Source organism: Stegastes partitus, unplaced genomic scaffold (assembly GCF_000690725.1).
Source record: "Stegastes partitus isolate 25-593 unplaced genomic scaffold, Stegastes_partitus-1.0.2 Scaffold638, whole genome shotgun sequence".
NCBI classification, from domain to species: domain Eukaryota; kingdom Metazoa; phylum Chordata; class Actinopteri; family Pomacentridae; genus Stegastes; species Stegastes partitus.
The window spans coordinates 75,299-96,058 of NW_007578369.1; the positions used below are offsets into that span (position 1 = coordinate 75,299).

Genomic DNA, 20,760 nt, shown 5'->3' on the forward strand with positions numbered 1-20,760 from the left:
CTGTAAACATCTGCCTCATAGAGTTTATAGACGTTATTTTATGGCTGTCGACAGTTTAATACGAGAAGTCTATAACATGGAACCTTATCTGTTAGTTCTATTTGTTTATGGCTTCATTACGTTTTTACTCATTTCAGGAGTCACAAAGATGCGACTGAACCTGCTCCCTCTCTGCTCCCTCCGGGCACTGTGAGGCAGAAGGAGGCTTGTTGCTATGACAGGTTGTTTTGCCTCAGCGGTCGACATGCGGGTCAACACTCACTGGAGTTTTTAACAGCTATGCCCTCCTGTTGTTGAGTCATTGTGCATTTGGTGAAAAAAAAAAACACGTTTGTTGTTGTTTCATCTTCAGTCTTCTTCTCAGTAAAACACTTGAATGAACAGAAAGCGACACACTCCTCAAATGAATATTACAATCATTCATACACATGATTTTATTCATTTTCTACATTAAATTACTTCAAATGTTTAATGTCATGTACACGGAAAATCAACGGTGGAAAAACTTCAACTGAGACCATTAAGATAAAATGAATGTACAACAAAAGTAAGAAGCATTAGTCTGCTGCCAGAATCCTACAGTTTACGCGCACGGTGCCTACATGTGGCGTTCACAACGACGTGGTGGAACTCAAAGCAACGAAGCTGCATGCTGCAGGAGGGAATGTCTGAGTGAGCGACGGCGAGACGTGAAGCTTTCTGTCAAGAGGCGCACAGTCAAGGTGCTTTTCCGCTCTAAGCAGGCAGATAACAACATCACTGCAGAACATCAGTGAAGCAAAGTTCACACAACAGTTTCCAGTCAGAGTACGATGTTCTTCAAAGGTCCCATATGGTGAAAATCCTGCTTTACAAACTTGGAGGTGCAAAATAAAAGCTGTGAAAATGTGACAATTCTGACTTGTGCCACTCCATGGAGGCCTTCCAGTCTGACGAGCCGGTGAGCCTTTTATTCTGGTGTTATGTAGAAACTAGCAGCTAGAAGTGTACATAATCCTGCCGCTTCTTTCCTCCCAGTTTACCAGATTGATTGACTTTCTACAGCTGTTTCTACCAAAACTAAAAAGTCTCAGCCGCAAGCAAAACCCACCAAATGTCCTGCTGTTGGCCGCAAGAGTGAACACAAGAGTCTTCATGCACTGCCAGCATCTGAGGAACTGAACACCCAGTGGATTATTACTGATTCTACCAATAAAAAACTCCTCATGTGCAGCTAACGTGGCTAACACGACCTTCAGCTTTGATCACCAGGTCAGAGGTCTGCCGAAGTAAGAGACGGTGGAAACTTTAAGACTGACGTACAACCAGCAGACAAGGACTGGGTGGGTTACTGGGTCACCAGTTGTGCTTCAGTTCAACTTAAAACTCAGCTGCTGTTTTAAAAGCCAAATTCCCAATAAAGCTGTTTTCTTGCACACGTTTTCCTTTTCCTGTTATCAGACAACAGACTGAGTATGAAGCAGTGACTGAAAGGCAGCCGACCAACACCACATCATAACCGGCTCCTCATCAATGAAACACAGGTTTTAAAACCGTAACGTCATCTGACAAACACATGAGATATAAACACCTGCTGTGCTGTGACTTCACCAAGGTTTCCCTGTTTTCCAAAGTTAGAAGCGACAGAAAGTCCTGGTCTGACGCACTCAGCTACGTCGGCTGAGAGTCTTCTTCCTGAAGAAGGCGGCAACAGCAGCAGCTCAGCTGCATGTAAAGCTACAGACACTGAAACAGCCCGTTTAGAACGAGGCTAAAATCAGGGTTTTCAGTCATAGTGAAATGTAACGTGCATGTATTGTGAGTTGAAATTTGAAAGACATTCTGGGGAGACGTGAGACTTTCACTGATTCGCTAAAACCAGACACAATATGGGACCTTTAAATAAAACGAACAGGATATGAACAGCACGGGAGCAAGATCGTAACAAACATTAAGTATACAGGAAAATCAATACAGAAGACATTTGATAAATAACAGACTATGAAAAAAGAAGATACAAAACATTGGCAATATACAGCTTGTAACAGAGAATACAGTATGAATGAATAGACAGGGAGCTGGATAGTGTCATTGCATTAACAAAACAAGACTCATGTTTTCTCAATGAGTCACGACATTTTCAAAAGCAGCTCGTTTTAAAGGGGAAATGTCAGAGTGCTGAAACAAGACCGATACGTGGTCTTGGTGTGAGTGACTGAGCCTGGATCTTCTTGTTAATTACCTCAACCCGTCAAACTTGTAAGCTGGTTTATAAGTATGTTTTTAGTTGAGAAAGTGAGTTTTTTTAATCACTGCTTTTTACTAACAATATCGTGATGTTTCAGGGTTTAGACAACAACAAAAAAAGACAAGATCAGGGCAGCAAATAAACAAAACTCTGGATTTTTGTTCTGTATAAGTGAAGCCGAAAGCAGAACCTCCCTTGTTCATTTAACTACCTCTTGCTTCTTCCTCACCAACCTCATCCCTGCCTTCCCTCAGTGCACCAGCTCCAGCTGGCTGGTGGAGAAAGGCAAGACTCCGCTGACGTAGTAGGCGATGCCCAGTGAGAGGAGGGCGATGACCACCAGCAGCAGCAGGACCCTCCAGAAGCCCAGGTCCTCCACAAACTCCTGCCAGGTGGTCCTGAAGCTGGACAGGACGCCCTCGCTGCTCTGCAGGTTGGGGTTGAGTAAGGAGTGGCTCTCCATCGCACTGGGATAGACGCAGAGAAGACTGTCAACAAACAGGATCTCCTCTGTGCATTCAAACACACTCTAGCAACCAGAAAAATATTTAGACTCTTATCCAGCACCATCAGGGAGATGTCTGATTAGCCCCACATCTATCCTGACCAAACATGCAGCCAGAGAACAAGACAAAGAGCAAAGAGTCGTGCAGCAGTCGCTGTGAAACCGACTGTATTGATCCTGATGATGGAAGTTTGTTTTGAGCATACATGCGCAGCTGCAAACACATTTCTAACATCAACACAATCACATTAGAGTTCAACTGTTTTGTCACCAAAGGAACAAAAGACTTCTTGTAGAAGTTGCCTCTAAACCTTGGAGTGTGAACACGTCGACCAGACGGGAGCAGTTTCATTTCTGGATCAGGCACATGAGCTGGGTTTGTCCCTTCATGGTGGTCTGTATCTAATGCAGTGAAACTATCAAACGCTCTGTTGTAGAAGCTTGTCATTACTATGAACGAGGTCCATGCTGCTGCTGGTTTACAATCCAGTCTACTGCCCCTGTATGCTCCTGCTTACCTCTCACTATCAGCCATCTGCATGGTCTCCAGCTTGGAGTGGGGCCCTCTGTTGAAACCCTTCACCTCCTGCTCCTCCAGCCCTTCCAGAAGACGAATGGCGTCCTTGTTGACCCCACGTCTCTTTGCGAGTACCAGAGGAGTCGATCCATTGTGGTTACTGCAACGTAGGATTTTAGCATCGTCAGCGTTCTTGCAATTAACTGGAACTGAGTTTAGCTCGGATATATTCTGTTGTTCTGTAAGAGTCAGCAGTTGTTACCTCGTCACGTTCGGGGTCAGACACACTTTTTCATAAATAACTCTGCACAGTAATTTGTATGTCAAGTTTACAAACTGATGGAAAAGGAGAAAATCAATAAACACAAGCAGATACAAAGGCAACAGACAGAGAGCTGTTTACACACAGAAGTTAAACTGAGAGGCAGATTTCCATCGTTATCATCCTGAATGTGTTAAATCTCTCACCAGATATCAATCTTCAGCCCGTTGGACACCAGGAACTGTATAGTGTCCACGTGACCGCACAGATGCAACGCTGTATTTCCTTGATAATCCGTCGCCAACAGATCAGCCCCGAACTTGTGCAGGAGGCGACATATGTCCACGTTTCCCCGGGCGGCGGCTAGGTGGAGGCCGGTGCGTCCCCGGTTGTCACGGATGTTGGGGTCACATCCCGTCTCCAGGAGCCTCTTGCCAAAGGGCAGGTCTCCATCAATGCATGACTGCAGCAGAGGCACGCTGGTCTGCGACGAGTCGTTGATGAAGACATAGGACATGTCCGAGTGAGTATCAGAAAATTCCAGCGTACCTGCGATGATGAAAAAAGAGGAAAAATTAAGGATGTGAAACTATCGCTATTCTGATTTGTGCTTACATGAAGAGGGGACACGTCTGACGGGTTTGTCTGTGACATTTAATAAACATCATGAAATCAGTTCTTTAGTTATCTGGAGCTGAAACGTTTAATTGATTAGTCAAGTGAGAAAAAGAAGATAATAAACAATTTGTTTGTTGTTATTATTTGCTGTTGTTATAATCGATACATTTTTTGGCAGCATTTGACGTTTGCTGAACATTTACTCCAAATGAATCGGCCTCACGTCAAAGACGCCGTCAGTGTGGCTGCATTTTGCTCCAACGGATGAACAAAAGCTTGAGTGTGAACTGATCACAAGTTGATGTTGTTCTGATTTCAGAAACCACATGAAGGTGGGCAGGTGCACGCTGGCCTGCTTCCAGTCTGGTATCATGTCAAAATGACAGAGTTTAAATCATTTATTACGCTGCATGTAGTAGCTTTTAATATTTATTTTTGACACGTACAACAGCAGACTAACAACTGTGAATCCTGCTCATTTTCACATCATGCATTCACAGTTTAAGCTACTAAAATTATCTATTGACTACAACTCTCTCAAAACCAGACAAAGATGCTTCAAAATGCACATGTTCACATCCATTTATTAAACTCACACTGGTGTCGTCACAGACCTGACATCAGCCAGCGAGCCAACTGTTCAATGATTAATACTTTGAATGCTGACTCTCCATTTAATCCACTCATGGTCCTGTACGTTTCATGCTCCACCAGGTCGTCTGCTTTGCACCTGTATATACACTGCATGTGAGCTCATGTGCTTCATCTGGATGCATGTAGAAATTCATCTGCCTGCTTCTGATTCTCTCTTCTCCTTCTGTCTCTTGGGCCAGTTGTAAAAACAACAAATGAAAATGTGTGAAACTAAAACTCTTTCTGATGTTAGTCATTCATTTTCTACATTGTGAGGATTTATGTGTCTCCTTTGCGACAGAAAACTGAGAATCTTCGGGTTCTGGACTCCTGGTTGGACAACACAAGCAGCCACATGGTGCTTTTGGTTCTTGCAATTTAAAAAGCAAATGTTTAATCAACGAGTTAACAAAACAACCAGAAGATGTAACAATAAGAAGGTCAACGTTTGCAGCACATCAAGTCAGATGAACAATGATTTGCCTCAGTCTTAGCAGGTAAATGACATTACTTCAGGATCCATCTGACTCATACTACTGACTGGTTGACGTATCTTTTGGCTATCAAGCACTGCAGGGTTATAACTGAATCCTTTTCTACCTGAGCACGTTATTTCACTTTTATCAGTTTCTATTCATGTCTTTCACTTGAACAAGGTGAACTTATGTGACGTTAACTTGTACATTCTGCCTGTAACATCCGAAAAAAACTTATTTTTCAGACGAAAATACAAAATCAAGTGATTATTTCGGTGATTATTCCTATAACGTTATACAGCAGTTTCTGTAGGAGAATGGCAGGCTAACGTTGCTAGCTAGCTAACTGTGCCTAGCTACTGACGGCTAAGTATTTAACTAGCCTGTTAACTTGCATGAATGCAAATGTCAGCACCATGAAATGAGTTTATCTTTCATAATATATCAGACTGTTGACATGCAGCGATTTTACAACACAGCGGTTTGTCCAGCTGCTGGTGCTGATGGCAGCTAGCGGAGCTGATGCTAGCGTGCAAGCTAACGTTCTGCACAAAGCTGAAACAGATTAACACGTTATTCAACATCTGTGACAACAGACGCATAAACCCGCCGTTTATTTGGCCTCTCTGCTGATCGTCAGCTCTGTTAACTCACCTGTTATTATGTCCCAAACCAGCAGAAAAAATTACACCTCGCTTTCCTTCGAGCTAACGCTGCTAGCAGTGTTGTTGTTGTTGTGATGCTAACTTCTTCTTCGTTGGTAACTGCAGCTGGAAACTAACATCACGGCTTTTGTCGCCACCTACAGTTCAGGATGACCTCCTTCAGCCCCATTCATTCAATTTAACAAACAAAAAAAATCATCAAACCTCCCACATTAACTCAAGAAGTCATTTAATGAGCTTATATATATATATATAATCACTATTGTTATTATTCTTATTATATTTAATATTAATTATCTCCATGAACACACAAAGCATCAAATGTTTCACATCTTACAAAACCATCAGTCAAATGTGGAATTTGGGCTGCATGAATAAAATGGACTTAATTTAAATCCCTCAATATTTCTTGCTTTGTGTTTCTTACAGTCAGTCGGCTACATTTCAAGTTAAGATTTGCCTTTTTACATTAATTTTGACAAGGTGTTTTTTTCTTTTTTTTTAAAAAAATAGAAATTTAAGACTTTCTGTGACAAAATGTTGACATTATCTGGTACTTATGTCTAATTATTCTAGATTATTTCATACTTCAAATCAAATCATGTTTGTTGTCATGTTGCTGTACATACACAGTAGTACAGGCAAGACAAGAGAGCGTTTCTTCAGCACCCAATAACTTAAAGCAATTTAAATAAAGAAGTGTTTGCATATCCTGATCAGCAGTTCAGCATTCTGACAGCTTGTGGCATGAAGCTGTTGCTCATTCTGGATCTAGCCATAGATCGTTTTGCATATATTTCCCTTTTAATCCTTTTTTCCTTCTTTTTAAACAGTATGAGCCTTATTAGCATGTGCTTGGGTTAAAAAATGATAACTTGTTGACAAGAAACCTGTTTCGAAATGCATCATGAATACATTTCTTTTCCATCTGATATAATTTCTTGGTTGTTCAAGACGACAGAATCAGTATCAAGGTGTTAAAAGTCTTTAATTTGGTTTTTGCCAAGCACAGAAAGAAATATGATCCCGAACATCACCTCTACACGACAGCACACAAGCATGAGAAACACTGATGTTATGTGTGAATCCACTTCAGTTTCTTACACCGAGATGACAACAAATAATACAAATGCATTTGTCAGTACGTTTTTAAACTTTATTCCAAAGTGTGTGAGCACAGAAATACACATTACAGTAACAGACATGTTTTACCCACTTTTGTTTTGGATCCTCTTTGAGGAAAACTGCATTTCTTTCTGTCCCTCCAGGCACTTACAGTATGTTGCTGCATTAGGCATTTGGTTCTGAACACGGGGTTAAGTCCAAACAGACAATAAAAACTGCTAGTACGTCTGTTAAATCATGAGCGGTGAATATACTTTTCATATAAAAACATCCTAAAAGCATTTTTTTTTTCCTTAAAATTTAATGTACACATCATTATCTTCCCATTCCCTCCCATCTCAGTAAATAAAACCAGGGGATAGTATCATGACTTAAGTAAAATAATTACAATCTAGATTACAAAACAACAAATACAGACCAAATAAGAAGAAAGAAAGAAACATAAAAGAAAAAAAAAAAGTCAAATGTGACATGGTAGTAAAGTCAAGGCTACCAGCAGAGAGACGTGCTAGACACAGCGGTCTTAGTGGTTACAAGTCATGCAGTAGCTTTCACTGTCCAAGCAGAGATGAACCAGTTTCACTCCAAACCAAACCTAATTAAAAAAAAAAAAAAAAAAAACTTAACTTCTGATCTTGTCTTTGCACTCGTTTGCAAATCATTATTCATCGTCACATTTATGGCTGCAAAATCTACATTTGAAGGCAGAAAATGAGTTTTTTTTTTTCTTTTTCTTTTTACCTCTTTCTTATCCGAGGACAGTGAAAAGACAAAGAGCGGGAAAAAAATCAAAATAAAATAAGGAGCTAACAGCGTTACAGACCTTTGCTCTAACATGTTTTGCTGGGAAATACAGGAAGCACTATGTACAGCAATAATTAACAATCAGAGAGTGTGTGTTTTGTTTCCTGTTTTAAATTTAGAGTGAATGAAGGGTTTTTAAAAAAATACTAGTTTGGTCACAATACAATGAAAACCTGTGAGAGTGGAAATGGGGGAATCTGCCCCTTTACTTGACTTGTTTGGTGTTCTGACCCATGTGAGTTAGTATCAGTGCAATATCAGTCATTTCTTATTATTGTTCGTGTGGCTTGTGAGGAAAAGTGCTGGTTTGGCTTTTTTAATTATTATCATTATTGCATGCAGTTTAATGAGAATTGATCTCAAACGTTGCCTTTCAAGTCGACTGTCAGGGAATTGTAGCACCAGAGAGTCACATTGAGAAATGTGCAGAGGTCACAGGCATGTGGAAAATGCATAGTAAAGTTAAAGGACCACACTGGTAGTTTTGCACGTTTCTGGATAGATAACATTGTGACTGAGCATTCCTATTGTAGTCTTCACTAACAACTGCTCGAAATCACTTCACACGTTCGTTATGGTTTACACTCATTTCTCTGAGAAAATCAACACGTAAAGAATTGTACTTCAACTAATATAATCACTCATTAGACTGAACAGCTGCGTTATTATCGTTAGAAGCGACGACTTTTAGGATCTTACTGAAAGTGTCGTCAGCAGCCACAAAACACCGAAGACGAAGAAAACGCAAAGATGTAAACGTAAAATGTAGTTTTTGTTTTCAAAAGCAGCTGTTGGATTTTCCCTGATGCAGGATTGGCTGTAAAATATTCACCCCTTAACACTGTGTTTTAAATGGCTTTCTGAATCCAATTGTGCATCGATTGAAAGCACAGCAGACTATCAGGACGTCACCCACTGGTCTGTGGACGACTGGTTTAAGAGCCTCGGGTTGGGATTTGGCCACGTCCATCCTTTGAAACTCTACGGGGTTGATTTGATCGAGAGCTCGAGGATACTTTACTACTGGTAACAGAAAAGTCTTTAAACCAGCGACTGAGACCATAAATTAATTAGTAAATGTTTACTGAGGTAACACATCAAGTGAGAGTATGGCCACTTTCTGTGTAATCAGACTTCTTTTGCAGCAGAAGAGTCGCCCCCTGCTGGCTGTTTAAAGTAATTCATGTTTAAGACACTTTGGCGTCACTTTTCAGACCCAGAGGCTTCATCTGTCTTTTTCTGTGAGAAGCACAAAGACTCAAGATTCAAAAGATGTGAAATATTTAAAGACAGCGACACCACAGCTACATTAGCTTTTTGTTTTTCTCCTGTGGTCTGTAAAGGCAAAAAATACAGTGCATTAAATGTAACCTGCAATACTTGTTCTAATCTCAGATCTTGCATCTTAGCAGTTTGATTTTCCAACCCTGCAAAATGAATGTCAACCAGTATGCTGCAGCTATTCACGCAAAACAATGCAAAACCACCAGTGTGCCAAGAAAAGGCAGCGTCATGGCGACGGTCTTTAACGTATCATCAAGTGTAAGAAGAGGCGGCCATTTCTATAAAAATGGAAGTTTGAACCGGGATCAGTGAGGTTAACATCTGCTTCAGCTAAACCAGTCTCAAATGTACCCAACCACGTGTGGCTCTGCTGTCTCAACTGGCTCACCTGAAGCAGCCCTGGTGTGTGAGCGGTGCAGTGCTGTCCGAAGGGGCGGCACTCTCCGAGGTAGCCGAGAATGATTCTCGCCAAAAACCGTAACGAGAAAAACAGACACAAAATAAAAACAGACATAAACAATAGCACCATTGTCAGTGATAATCTGGAGAAGAGCAATCACGCCGGAAGCCTTCTCCTTCCATTTCCTCCCTCCAGCTTCTTTTAATAAGCCATTCACTCCTAAATGGGATATAAAAAAACTCTGAAAACAGGGCCGGGGTTGCCCAGTGAAACAGGACAGGGGCTCATTTTCAGTCAGTCACATGTTCTGTTCCGATTATCTTTCCTCTCATCCTTTTCTTGAAGTGTTAGTGTGTCACCTCCCGATGTTTCCCTCCGCTCCTCCACCCTTCGCCTCCGCCTACTACAAGATCTTGCTGCAGACTTGGCAGCGGCTGACTTTGGAGCGCTCCTGGCCTCCCTTCAGGGTCTCCTGCGGCGGTGAGTAGAGGAACTCCTGGCTGGGATCCACGGTGGTGAGCCAGAAGCTGTACTTGTTGGCAAAGTAGTGGCAGGTGCCCTTGGCCCCGTTGCACTCGATGAAGGGAGTCGCACGGAAATCCTCCAGACAGGAGCCGGGGGACACCAGGGACTGACCGCCGCCCTCGGCACCGGCTGCCGTGTGCTGCGGTGAAGAAATTTCAGAGGGATTATTTATTTGTTTTTCTTTATTTGGAGTTCCGTCCTTGCAGCAAACAACCAACTGACTCGTCCTGTCCTGTCTCCTGGCAGCGGTTTAGTCCTAAAGCCCCCCTTTGGCCTGGATTAAACGAGTAATTCAAGAAAAATGTAAAACCTTTTTCTGGCTCTGATAAAAAAAAAAAAAGCAAAATATCTGCGATTTTTATTCAGATCAAACCTTTTGAATTAATTCTTTTTAATTATACATTTACACAATTTGACAACACGGTCAGGCGACTGAACAGCTGGTTAACCTGTTAGCTAGCTCGCTTTCCAATCCACAGCAAAGCATCCATTTCTCTGCGTGCTCGAGGCAAACAGCAGAAGAGATCAGAGATCATGGAGGTCGCACAGGAATGAATGGACTTTACTTGACTCTGTGGAAACGAGGATTTAATCAGTCGACTACGAGCACCTACCATGAGGAAGGAGTATCCTATCCAGAGACTCCTCCAGCCGGGGGGGCAGTTGGGGATGGTCATGTCCTGGCTGTGGACGGCCACCGCCTGAGACGGAGCCTCGCACACTGAGCACCTGCAGAGTTCACGCAACAACTGACCAATCACACACCTGCTCATGTACGATATGTTTGCTTATGATGCGAGCGGCGCTGCGTGGGTGCAGCGTGGCACCGCGTACGCTACCTGCTGATGTACGGTTGGATCTGCTCCTCGGCCACGGGCATCATGGGTATGGGGGCGGTGGTGGAGAGCCAGTAGGATTTGTCGTTGCGGCTGGCGTAGTAGCAGATCTCGTTGGGGGAGCAGTAGAGGAAGGGGATGGTGCTGAACTTGGGGAGGCATGACCCTGGCTGACCTGGGAGACAAAGAGAGGTCTGATTATCATATTGGAACTACAAATACCCACAAACATCAGGCTGAGTTTGTGTCATATAGCCCAGTTCCACTTTATATCCACCAACAAGAGCCACTGCAAGAACATCTCTGTTTCCATACCGAGGTCCTGGTTGTGTGCCTTCTCCTGTCCCTCCACGTACAGCAGACTGTATCCCTCCCACAGCTTGGACATGCCCTGAGGACACATGGGAGGCTGGGCGTTCTGGCTGTGCTTCACCAGAGTGAAGCCGATGCTGAAGCTGCGGCCGACGCTGCCGGGAGAGCCGGGACGCCCGACGGCACCGGGGAGACCTGAAGACGAGGAAATGCAGGGAAAGGTGAAATAGTAGTCAGTCGCTGTGCGTTTTTGATAATCATATGCAGTATTTTAGTGGCTTGGCTTCAGAGGTCACAGACTGCAAGAACTGCAAACAATCAAAATCATTGCATTTAACGTATTTTTATTCTTTATATTTCATATGCTTGGTATCATTAATTGGACTTTTAAAATTCAGATTAACAACCTAATGTTAAACTGTCCCTGGAACTAGTTCAAAGTTTAATAAAACACATGAAAGGGACACAGCATGCATGCATTTACCACAACATTTATATTTTTCATTGTGGTGAGATAAAACCAATATAAACTGTCAATTTCTGTTCGTACTACAACTATAAAATCAAACACTGGCCGTTATAAAGTAGTCATGCCAGGTGAATATGTAGCAGTATGAAGCTATATCCTGCTTTATTGTCTAGCTTCTGCTAAAAAAAAAAAAAGACCAGAATTTATAAAATGAACATCGTGGCGTTTTGATCAAGACTTGAAACGAGTGAATGAGATCATAAAATCATGAAGAAACGGCAACAAATCAAGTGAGAGAACGAGTCATCTTCTCATAGATTTCTATGCATTTACACTTTGTTTGCAACCTGAGGAGTCGCCCCCTGCTGGACATTAGAAAGAATGCAGGTTTAAGGCTTTAAGACTTCCACACTGGCTTCACTTTTTAGACCCCAGCAGCTAAATCCATATTTTAAATGCAGTCTGTAGGAAAACATTAAAAAAAGATGACAACAAAGACAAATACTCAGACCACTGACCTTGTTCTCCAGTTGGTCCAGGGAAGCCAGGAGGTCCGCCATCACCCACCAGTCCCGGCAGACCAGGTGATCCGGTCCTGCCAAGTTTTCCCACGCCACCGGGACGACCATTAGGACCTGCAGCAGGACAACATTTTAACATGTGTCTAAACACAGATTAACTGTGCTTTGCTTCATCATGATCTTTATAAATATTAGATAAATTCATACGTGGGCACATAAACTGTATGTATACGGAAAACCTGTAATAGAAAAGCTGTGATGGTTTATGTGGCTGAAGTCTAATATGGTAATAATGGAATAGTTCAGCATTTGGGGAAATAAAACAATTATTTGCTTCCTAGTGAGAAATAAACAGAACATCACAACCACCTGTATGAGAAGCCTGGAAGCATAAAGCCTGGAAGCACAAGAGGAAACAGTCTAAAGGCAACAAAAGCTACCTGTTAGCTCAGCATTTAAAAAGTTAGATCTCATTTGTTTAAACTGTACAAAACAAATGTAAAAATGCCCACGTGGAGCTGTATCTGGGTCATGCAGTGAAGTCCTTCTTGGCTGGGCAAGTGATTTTTTTGCCTTTAGATGCTTTACGCTAAGCTAAGCTAAGCTAAGCTAAGCTAAGCTAAGCTAAGCTAATTGTCTTCTGGCCCCTGGCCTCATATTCAACAGAAATACACAAGAGTGGTGTCATTCTGCACATGTAGCCGCTTGAAAGAAAGCAAATAAGCATAAAATACATTTAACATACATCATGTTTCCCAGAAACTATAATGCATCATAATGTGATTAAGACATAAAAATGTTCGGGAAGAACATATGTTTTGCGTTATTCTTAACTTAGGCTTTCAGCACTCACCAGGACGTCCAGGCATGCCAGGCTGACCAGGCTCTCCAGGGGTACCAGAGCCTCCATTGTCGCCGGGGTAACCCTGGTCTCCAAAGGGCCGGGTGAAGTCTACCGGTATCGTCAGCGTGACTCCAGGGAAACCCTTACGACCAGGAGGCCCTGGAGAGGACGGCATGGAGAGAAATAAAGAATCAATGTGTGAGTGGGAAAAAGAGAAAACAATGGAGTAGGAAAGGGTGGAATGGAAGGAAGTGAGGTATGGTGGAGAAATGTTTCAGCGTGCTCAGTAATTTCACAGAGGAGTGTTCATGACCTGCACCACCATAATCCGCTGATAAAGTTCTACTCATGTGGAGTCCTCCTACCTTGTAATCCTTTCGGGCCTTTGCCTCCATAGTAACCAGAGTCACCGGAGAAGCCTTTGAGACCAGGACCTCCGCTGAAGCCGGTATCACCTCGCTCTCCTGAAAAGCACAGCGTTTACGTTTTTGTTTTTTTTGGTGTGTTCGAAAAACACATTGAAAACAAACATGGCTGCACTGCTGGTTGTTGTCATGTCACCTTTGAAACCAGGGCTGCCGGGGAGTCCGGGGCCTCCAGGAAATCCTGATTCTCCCTTTCTGCCAGGCGAGCCTGGGAAGCCGGGCAGCCCTGAGTCACCTCTGTCTCCCTGGGCTGTGCCAGGACCAGGCGGCCCGGGAGGACCTGGAGGACCTTGGAAACCTGGAGGAGGACAGAGAGCATGAAAGGTGAAGAAGAGAGGAAAAAAAGGAAGAAAAAAGAGACTGGACAGAGAAAATGCATTTACCATATTCTCCATCCAACCCAGGAAGGCCAGGGTCTCCGAGAGGTCCTGGGATGTCTGATCCAATAACCGCACCAGGAAGTCCAGGCCGACCAGGGAACCCAGGGAGTCCAGAAACACCTGATACGCAGAGAAATGCAGTCGTATATATCTCATAGTTAATCAGTGTTTTTAAGTTTCCTCGAAGTCTGTCTCACCTGGCTCTCCTCTCTCTCCCTTTGATCCGGGGTATCCTGGACCTCCGGGGTAGGAGATGCCTCTCTCGCCCTTCGCACCTGGAATACCAGGGGCACCAGGGAGGCCTCCTCCACTCCCACCTGAATACAAATACAACAAAACGTTAAACAGCAGCTAATCTTCCTCGTCTGCAAACTGCATTCAAATAGCTTCTTTCACTTGTGACTTTTAGCCGAGGGGAAGGCTGCTCTCTCCCCCAAAGACTCTGAAAAAGTGACTCATGTTTTTATGATGACTCAGCTGGATTTCTTTGTATGTGGACGTAGAACAGTCGTCTCAGTCGTGCGTATGTGTCTGCTGATAATGAGTCGGAATCTGATACCACTGGAGTGTGTATTAAAGATGAAGGACATGCATGTCAGAAAATATACAGTAGATTAGCTGGAGTGTCTGGTTGCCACCCAAGGAGGCGGTCACTCAGACTACATTAAGGTCCGTGATGGCAAGCAGAGAGCATTGTGGGGGTTGAGCTAGCAATGGGCACAAAGACTAAGACTTCTGTGACCTGAAGTGGCCTCCAGCCAGAGCTCATGCCCTTGTAACAACACCACATGTCCACAATGACAGTCTAGACCATAGGAAGCATAAAAACAGTGGGTGTGTGTAATGAGGTCCCTGCCTGGGGTTCCAGTGAGGCCTTTAGGTCCAGCAAGGCCATTAAGTCCATCCAAACCAGGGGATCCAGGCAAACCTGAGAAAACACAACACTGTGAGTGAGTCTGACTGAAGGCGACGTCATGCTGTAGCCTGTTGAGTTACCACGTCTTCATTAAACTGCAATAACAGTTTTTCTCTCACCTTTGGCTCCGGGACCTCCAGGACCTCCAGGACCTCCAGGAGACCCATCTAGTCCTCTTCTTCCTGGGAATCCAGGACTACCTTTTGGCCCAGGGAACCCAAGAGAGCCTGTAGAAGGAAAAAAAAAAACACAATGTCAATATATATGAAAGTGAAAACGACTCTCTCTGGTGTCTTGAGGGAAATATGGCAACTGGTCACGTTCATCTTCTTGTCTGACGGTGTGTGTCTCTCACCTGTTATTCCAGGCCGCCCTGCTTCCCCTGGACCACCCTTTGGTCCAGGGAAGCCTGGACTTCCTGGAAAGCCGTTGTCACCGGGGGCGCCATCGTTGCCACGACCACCTGAAGAGACAGCATCAGTGTGTTATGTAACGCATCCTTGTGTTTGTATCCGCCATTTTACAGCTTTGCTGGTGTATTGTGGCTGTAGTCTGGTAGAACAAAGGTTGTTTTATGTTTCAAGGGTATTCATTGTAGTCCAATGCACAAAAACATTCTCATTCAGCATCAGCATGAAATAAGACCTAAACAAGACCAGTACTAAGACTGGTGCTGCTGGGGGCCTTTTGTGGGCCATTGTTGTTTCTGTGAATACATAAACAGTAAAATGTGGATCTAAACCATCTTATCTAAAGTTCAAAGTAGGTAAAAGTATCTTCTGCTGGTCATATCTGGTTTATTCATAGCCAAGCATGGTGAGTCTTACCTGGGAAGCCTGAATCTCCGACCAGGCCTTTAGCTCCTGGCCCTCCAGGATAAGCGAAAGAGTCTCCAGGCAGACCTGAGCAACACAACACGTGAGCCAGTGGAGGTGTGAGTGGACCGAACTATTCAACAACACATTTGCTAGAGAACACGTATGTTGTTTTCTCGTGTGTGTCAGCCTGATATTTCCGCTCACCTTTGCCGCCAGGCCGGCCAGATTCTCCAGGGTTGCCAGAGAAACCAGGTGCACCATCATCACCCTGAAAAATCCATCCAAACTTTAACCTCACCTCCTGAACTTGCTGCGTGTTATCATCGTGGTACGTGTGTGTTTTCTTACCCGTGGTCCTGACATGCCAGGGAATCCCATGATTCCAGCTTCTCCCTTTGGTCCAGGGAAGCCTGGAGCTCCGGGCTGCCCAGGAAACCCAGGCTGTCCCGGCTGCCCTTTACTCTGCTCAGCGAAGCCAGGAAGCCCAGGCAGACCCTGACGACCAGGTAGACCTGGCAGACCTTTGTCACCTGTGAAACCAGACAAAGACAGGTGCTATATGGAGGGAAATTACAGACTTTGTTACACAAGCAGCTCACAGTTTACTCAAGACTGTTTTTAACTACAATTAGTATTTTTTTTTGGAGGATTAAATTTGAAATCTACCCCCTCCTTAAACTCTACGACATTTAGTTGACAGGTCTGGGTAGTAGCTACTTCACAGAGTGAGACTGTCCATGTAATAAAGACTGTATTGTCATAGACAAACAACTGAGCAGTTAAAAAAGTCCAAAGGTGCCCGACCTTGACAATATTAACATTTAAGACATGAATGCATCGGCAACAAAAATCCAGTGACATGTATGATAAAGATGTCACCTTGAGTGGTTTACATAATCAGTGTTTTGATAGGAAATGCTAATGCTAAGTTGCTACTTGAAGCTAGATTTATTGTTCAGGTATTTTTTAAACTGGAGGCAGTGATACCTCTGGGTCCAGGGAAGCCAGGGAGGCCGCTGCCTCCGGGGAAGCCAGAGTCTCCTTTCTCCACCAGCTCTGATGGAAGAGGAATACCAGGCAGGCCAGGAGGGCCGGGGTATCCTCTCTCACCTACAGAAGCACAAACACACCGACGTTAGTGTAAATGACAGGCTGCTCACTGATGCTCTAAAAACAGCAGCAGCTTTAAACATTAATTCTGAACTGATCCTGAAGGCGTCGACGTCTTCACTCTACCTTTCTGTCCAGGGTATCCAGGTCCACCAGGAAGTCCGTCTCTTCCAGGGCCTCCAGAAAATCCCTTACCTCCAGGAAATCCTGGAGACCCGGGGCGACCGGGAAGTCCTGGGAAACCCATTACTCCTGAGAAACCTCTTTCACCTATGGGAGCAAACAGAAAACGTCCTTATTAGTCACTGTCCTCTGCCACGGTGAGAAACCACAGACCAACAGATCTCCAGCCTACCCTTTGTTCCCGGTATTCCTGGGATTCCCTCTCTAGTTCCTGGTCCTGGAGGTCCGGGGGGTCCCCTCAGCCCTGGTGAGCCAGGAGTGCCAGGCAGTCCTGGGGTTCCTTTCATTCCAGCAGGCCCTGGGAATCCTGGGTCTCCTCTTTCTCCTTTCCGACCAGGGAAGCCTGGTGATGGCCGGATGATGGATGATGAGACGAGAGAAAGACAACAGACGCTTAATAATGTGAATGTGAATGTCACTGATTCAGTGAAAACAACTAAATACTGGCCAAGAAGAAAACTTACCTTTTTGTAAATTTTAACTAAACTTACCTCCAACACAATAAATGTTTATCAATAAAAATGGAACAAAAATCAATTATTTCCTCTCTGAATACACACACACACACACACACACACACACACAATCTGGCAAACAGCAGACAACAATGTAGTCCCACACACTGCCTTACATTGTTTTAATGCCTTGATTAAGCTGCAATTGCACTTAAATTATGGATATTATTGAACAGAAAGCGGCATGTCGCCAATTTACATGCAGCATTCAGGGATTTTAAAACTGTTTCCAAGAACAAATCTGTGATGATGGTGTGTTTAAGTGCAATTCCAGTGAGAATTAGTGAGATTCAACCAACTAAAGTTTGTCCTACAGGAAACTAGCAAACTAAACACTACTGTTTACATTCTTAAAACCAGACCCCATTTTCAACACATCAGTTGGAAACCATCATATCTGGCACCAGTCCAGGACGACGTAGGGATGTGTTGAAAATAAAAAAGTCCTTTTAAGAGTGTAAAAAAAGCCTCTAGGTTCAGTGCAGGAGCGGTAAAGGCAAAAAGCAGCAAAAAACTTTTAGCCACACAAACGTATTTCGGTTAATTCAATAAACACACGTGGCTCTAATTAGATGTAAATATCTAGTATCATTGAAGGTTAGTTCTGGCTGCAAAACAACAACAACAACAACAAAAATCGCAGAAACATTTCTGGAGGAAATGTTTTGGTTCTTAATCGCGCACAAATAAAATATCCATCTTCTGCTGTGAAGGAGTCTTTGAGTTGGGTGTGAAGAACCAGTTGCCTTCCAGCGACTACACAACACTGCATGATGAAGTGTGGAGACTTAACCAAAGGTCCACCATGTCTACGTTGAGCTTATTCACCACCAGATTGGGGAAAGTGACGATATTTCTTTCTTAGCAACAAGGTAACAAAGTTTTAGGTCATTATGAGCCACAAACATTCAGCTCTAACACAGATGAACGGAGAGACTATTAAATTGTTGTCGTGTTTGTGCAAACATCAAACATATGAGTCAGCAACTAAAAAACACTGCATTTAAAAGCTGGAAAAGCTCATTTAAAAGAGAGATAATTTGACATTTCTGATGCACCAAGAATGCATCGTCCAAAAAAAAGGGGATTTTAAAGTAGTTTCTGTTTGCAGCTGCATAATTACACAACGCTAACCACTTAGCTGCAGATGGAAGATGGCTAAAATGTCATTAGAAGCGTTTTTCTCTGGCAGAAAGTGCTGCCAGGGTGCACGTATTATCAACAATAAAGTACTCCGACATGGGACGTGGGTTTTGTTTCTACAACATCCTGACAACACATCACAACTGCAAGCGGTGTTGAGTGATGGACTGACATTGCCCCTCCTGATAATCTATCACTGGAAGAAGGAAGCAAGTTGGTCTTTAAGGACGAAAACTCCACCTGCTTCAACATAATCCTGTCACCACTTTGTTAGATTCTGTCCTGACTTGTGTCACACCCCAACACAGACTCCAGGTTCGCTAAATGACGGAGATGGACATTTGTTTGCAGTACAGATGAGGAGTAAAGCGCAGGCAGACGCTTGGAGGGAGGCAGCTGTTAGAGTGTTTGGTCTAATGCAGCAAGAGGATGGAGGGACGGAGGCGCAGGATGGGAGGAGAGATGGATGATGGATGGGGGAGAGAGAGTCTCACCTTGGCAGCCTACAGCGAAGGACCCAACACCAAGAAGGAAATGATGGAGGGATGAGAGGATGGATGGAGATGATGGTGGTGGTGGTGGTGTAAAGGAAGGAGGGAGGAAAGAAAGAAGGAGGACAAGTGGGACAAAGAGAAAAACACAAAACAGAAGAAGAAGACATTCTTTTGGGTGATGCAGAGTTTAAATGAACAACAAGAACAAAACGGGCAACTGTGGCGGTGAAAGGAACACGATGAGAGAAGAGAAGGATGAACCGACACTGATAAAAGTGGAGGGATGAGACGTGGAAGAAAACCAGCCGCGATCAAACAAAACCATGTTTCATCTTCTTTACGATCAGTCAAAGGAAAGAAAACGTACGATCATCTCTGAGTGTAAAATCCTACAGAAACCAACAGAAGTGTGGTTAGTCAGGGCTGCTGAGTGCTTCCTCTCACCTGGAGGTCCGCTCGGTCCCCTTAGTCCGGGAGGTCCGGGCGGCCCGACGATGCCACCGGTCCGGTCACCTGGAATGCCGGGAAGTCCGGGAACACCGGGCAGACCGTCGACTCCACGCTCTCCCTTCAGCCCAGGAACACCAGAACGTGCATCAAGACCTGACGGAGGAACAAAGACAAACACACGCTCATTACCGCTGCTGTGTACACGTGCAAATAATCCTGATTTACTTCTGAATTTCTGCTTCATTTCTGCTCCACGACATGTCAGAGGGAAATACTGAACGTTAAATTAGGCATGGACTAATTACCAACCTGGCTGATTGTTAGAGCCAGTGTCCAGCATTTGTTCGCACATCTTCAAGTTTAATGTTTTAACCAAAAAGTTATTTAAAACTGCACGACTGTGGTTGTGATGCAGAGACCTCTCTCTGTCTGGAGTCACTCTGAGGTCTGGATCAACCACAGCACAGTCAGGACTGAGAGCCGATCGACGCTGAAGGATGAGACGTCTAAAAGTCTCTGATGGTTAAACATGTAAATAAAGGCTTTTCAATGAGTCCTACACATTAAGACTGTACTTCAATGTGTTCTGAGGTGTTTTTTTGTGTTGCACCTCATAATCAGCGTAATCTGTTGTGAACATTTCATTGTGCTTCCATGTCAGAGTGTGTTGTGCTTNACAACAACAACAAAAATCGCAGAAACATTTCTGGAGGAAATGTTTTGGTTCTTAATCGCGCACAAATAAAATATCCATCTTCTGCTGTGAAGGAGTCTTTGAGTTGGGTGTGAAGAACCAGTTGCCTTCCAGCGACTACACAACACTGCATGATGAAGTGTGGAGACTTAACCAAAGGTCCACCATGTCTACGTTGAGCTTATTCACCACCAGATTGGGGAAAGTGAGGATATTTCTTTCTTAGCAACAAGGTAACAAAGTTTTAGGTCATTATGAGCCACAAACATTCAGCTCTAACACAGATGAACGGAGAGACTATTAAATTGTTGTCGTGTTTGTGCAAACATCAAACATATGAGTCAGCAACTAAAAAACACTGCATTTAAAAGCTGGAAAAGCTCATTTAAAAGAGAGATAATTTGACATTTCTGATGCACCAAGAATGCATCGTCCAAAAAAAAGGGGATTTTAAAGTAGTTTCTGTTTGCAGCTGCATAATTACACAACGCTAACCACTTAGCTGCAGATGGAAGATGGCTAAAATGTCATTAGAAGTGTTTCTCTGTGGCAGAAAGTGCTGCCAGGGTGCACGTATTATCAACAATAAAGTACTCCGACATGGGACGT

The 20,760-nt window shown here is 43.7% G+C and overlaps 2 protein-coding genes across 2 annotated transcripts in view; both read right to left on the reverse strand.

Moving 5' to 3' along the window:
- Window positions 1-404: 404 nt before the first annotated feature.
- ankrd46b (ankyrin repeat domain 46b) lies at window positions 405-5,976 on the reverse strand. The gene is made up of 4 exons (XM_008289810.1): window positions 5,893-5,976; window positions 3,718-4,060; window positions 3,251-3,409; window positions 405-2,694 (listed from the first exon to the last, which is right to left on the reverse strand). The coding sequence occupies exons 2-4, from the start codon at window positions 4,026-4,028 to the stop codon at window positions 2,478-2,480; spliced, it is 687 nt and encodes a 228-aa protein (XP_008288032.1). The 5' UTR covers window positions 4,029-4,060; window positions 5,893-5,976; the 3' UTR covers window positions 405-2,477.
- An 896-nt stretch (window positions 5,977-6,872) lies between these two features.
- Window positions 6,873-20,760, reverse strand: part of col4a6 (collagen, type IV, alpha 6) — a 129,024-nt gene continuing 115,136 nt past the window's right edge. The window contains exons 31-49 of the mRNA XM_008289809.1: window positions 17,028-17,198; window positions 16,799-16,942; window positions 16,550-16,672; window positions 15,911-16,092; window positions 15,767-15,830; window positions 15,572-15,646; window positions 15,100-15,207; window positions 14,864-14,971; window positions 14,685-14,756; window positions 14,026-14,145; window positions 13,832-13,948; window positions 13,585-13,746; window positions 13,389-13,487; window positions 13,033-13,182; window positions 12,177-12,293; window positions 11,193-11,384; window positions 10,881-11,052; window positions 10,656-10,770; window positions 6,873-10,180 (exon numbers count right to left, since the gene is read on the reverse strand). Of these exons, the coding sequence (XP_008288031.1) occupies window positions 9,920-10,180; window positions 10,656-10,770; window positions 10,881-11,052; window positions 11,193-11,384; window positions 12,177-12,293; window positions 13,033-13,182; window positions 13,389-13,487; window positions 13,585-13,746; window positions 13,832-13,948; window positions 14,026-14,145; window positions 14,685-14,756; window positions 14,864-14,971; window positions 15,100-15,207; window positions 15,572-15,646; window positions 15,767-15,830; window positions 15,911-16,092; window positions 16,550-16,672; window positions 16,799-16,942; window positions 17,028-17,198 (2,552 nt within the window). The 3' untranslated portion in view covers window positions 6,873-9,919. The remainder of the gene's footprint in view (window positions 10,181-10,655; window positions 10,771-10,880; window positions 11,053-11,192; window positions 11,385-12,176; window positions 12,294-13,032; window positions 13,183-13,388; window positions 13,488-13,584; window positions 13,747-13,831; window positions 13,949-14,025; window positions 14,146-14,684; window positions 14,757-14,863; window positions 14,972-15,099; window positions 15,208-15,571; window positions 15,647-15,766; window positions 15,831-15,910; window positions 16,093-16,549; window positions 16,673-16,798; window positions 16,943-17,027; window positions 17,199-20,760) is intronic.

Excerpts from the sequence above, each read along its gene's own strand:
- ankrd46b (XM_008289810.1), bottom strand. The coding sequence starts at position 4,028 with ATGTCCTATGTCTTCATCAACGACTCGTCGCAGACCAGCGTGCCTCTG. Across the intron at positions 3,410-3,717 it reads GGGCTGAAGATTGATATCTG|TAACCACAATGGATCGACTC; the intron begins GTGAGAGATTTA and ends CCTACGTTGCAG. Across the intron at positions 2,695-3,250 it reads CAGATGGCTGATAGTGAGAG|TGCGATGGAGAGCCACTCCT; the intron begins GTAAGCAGGAGC and ends CGTCTATCCCAG.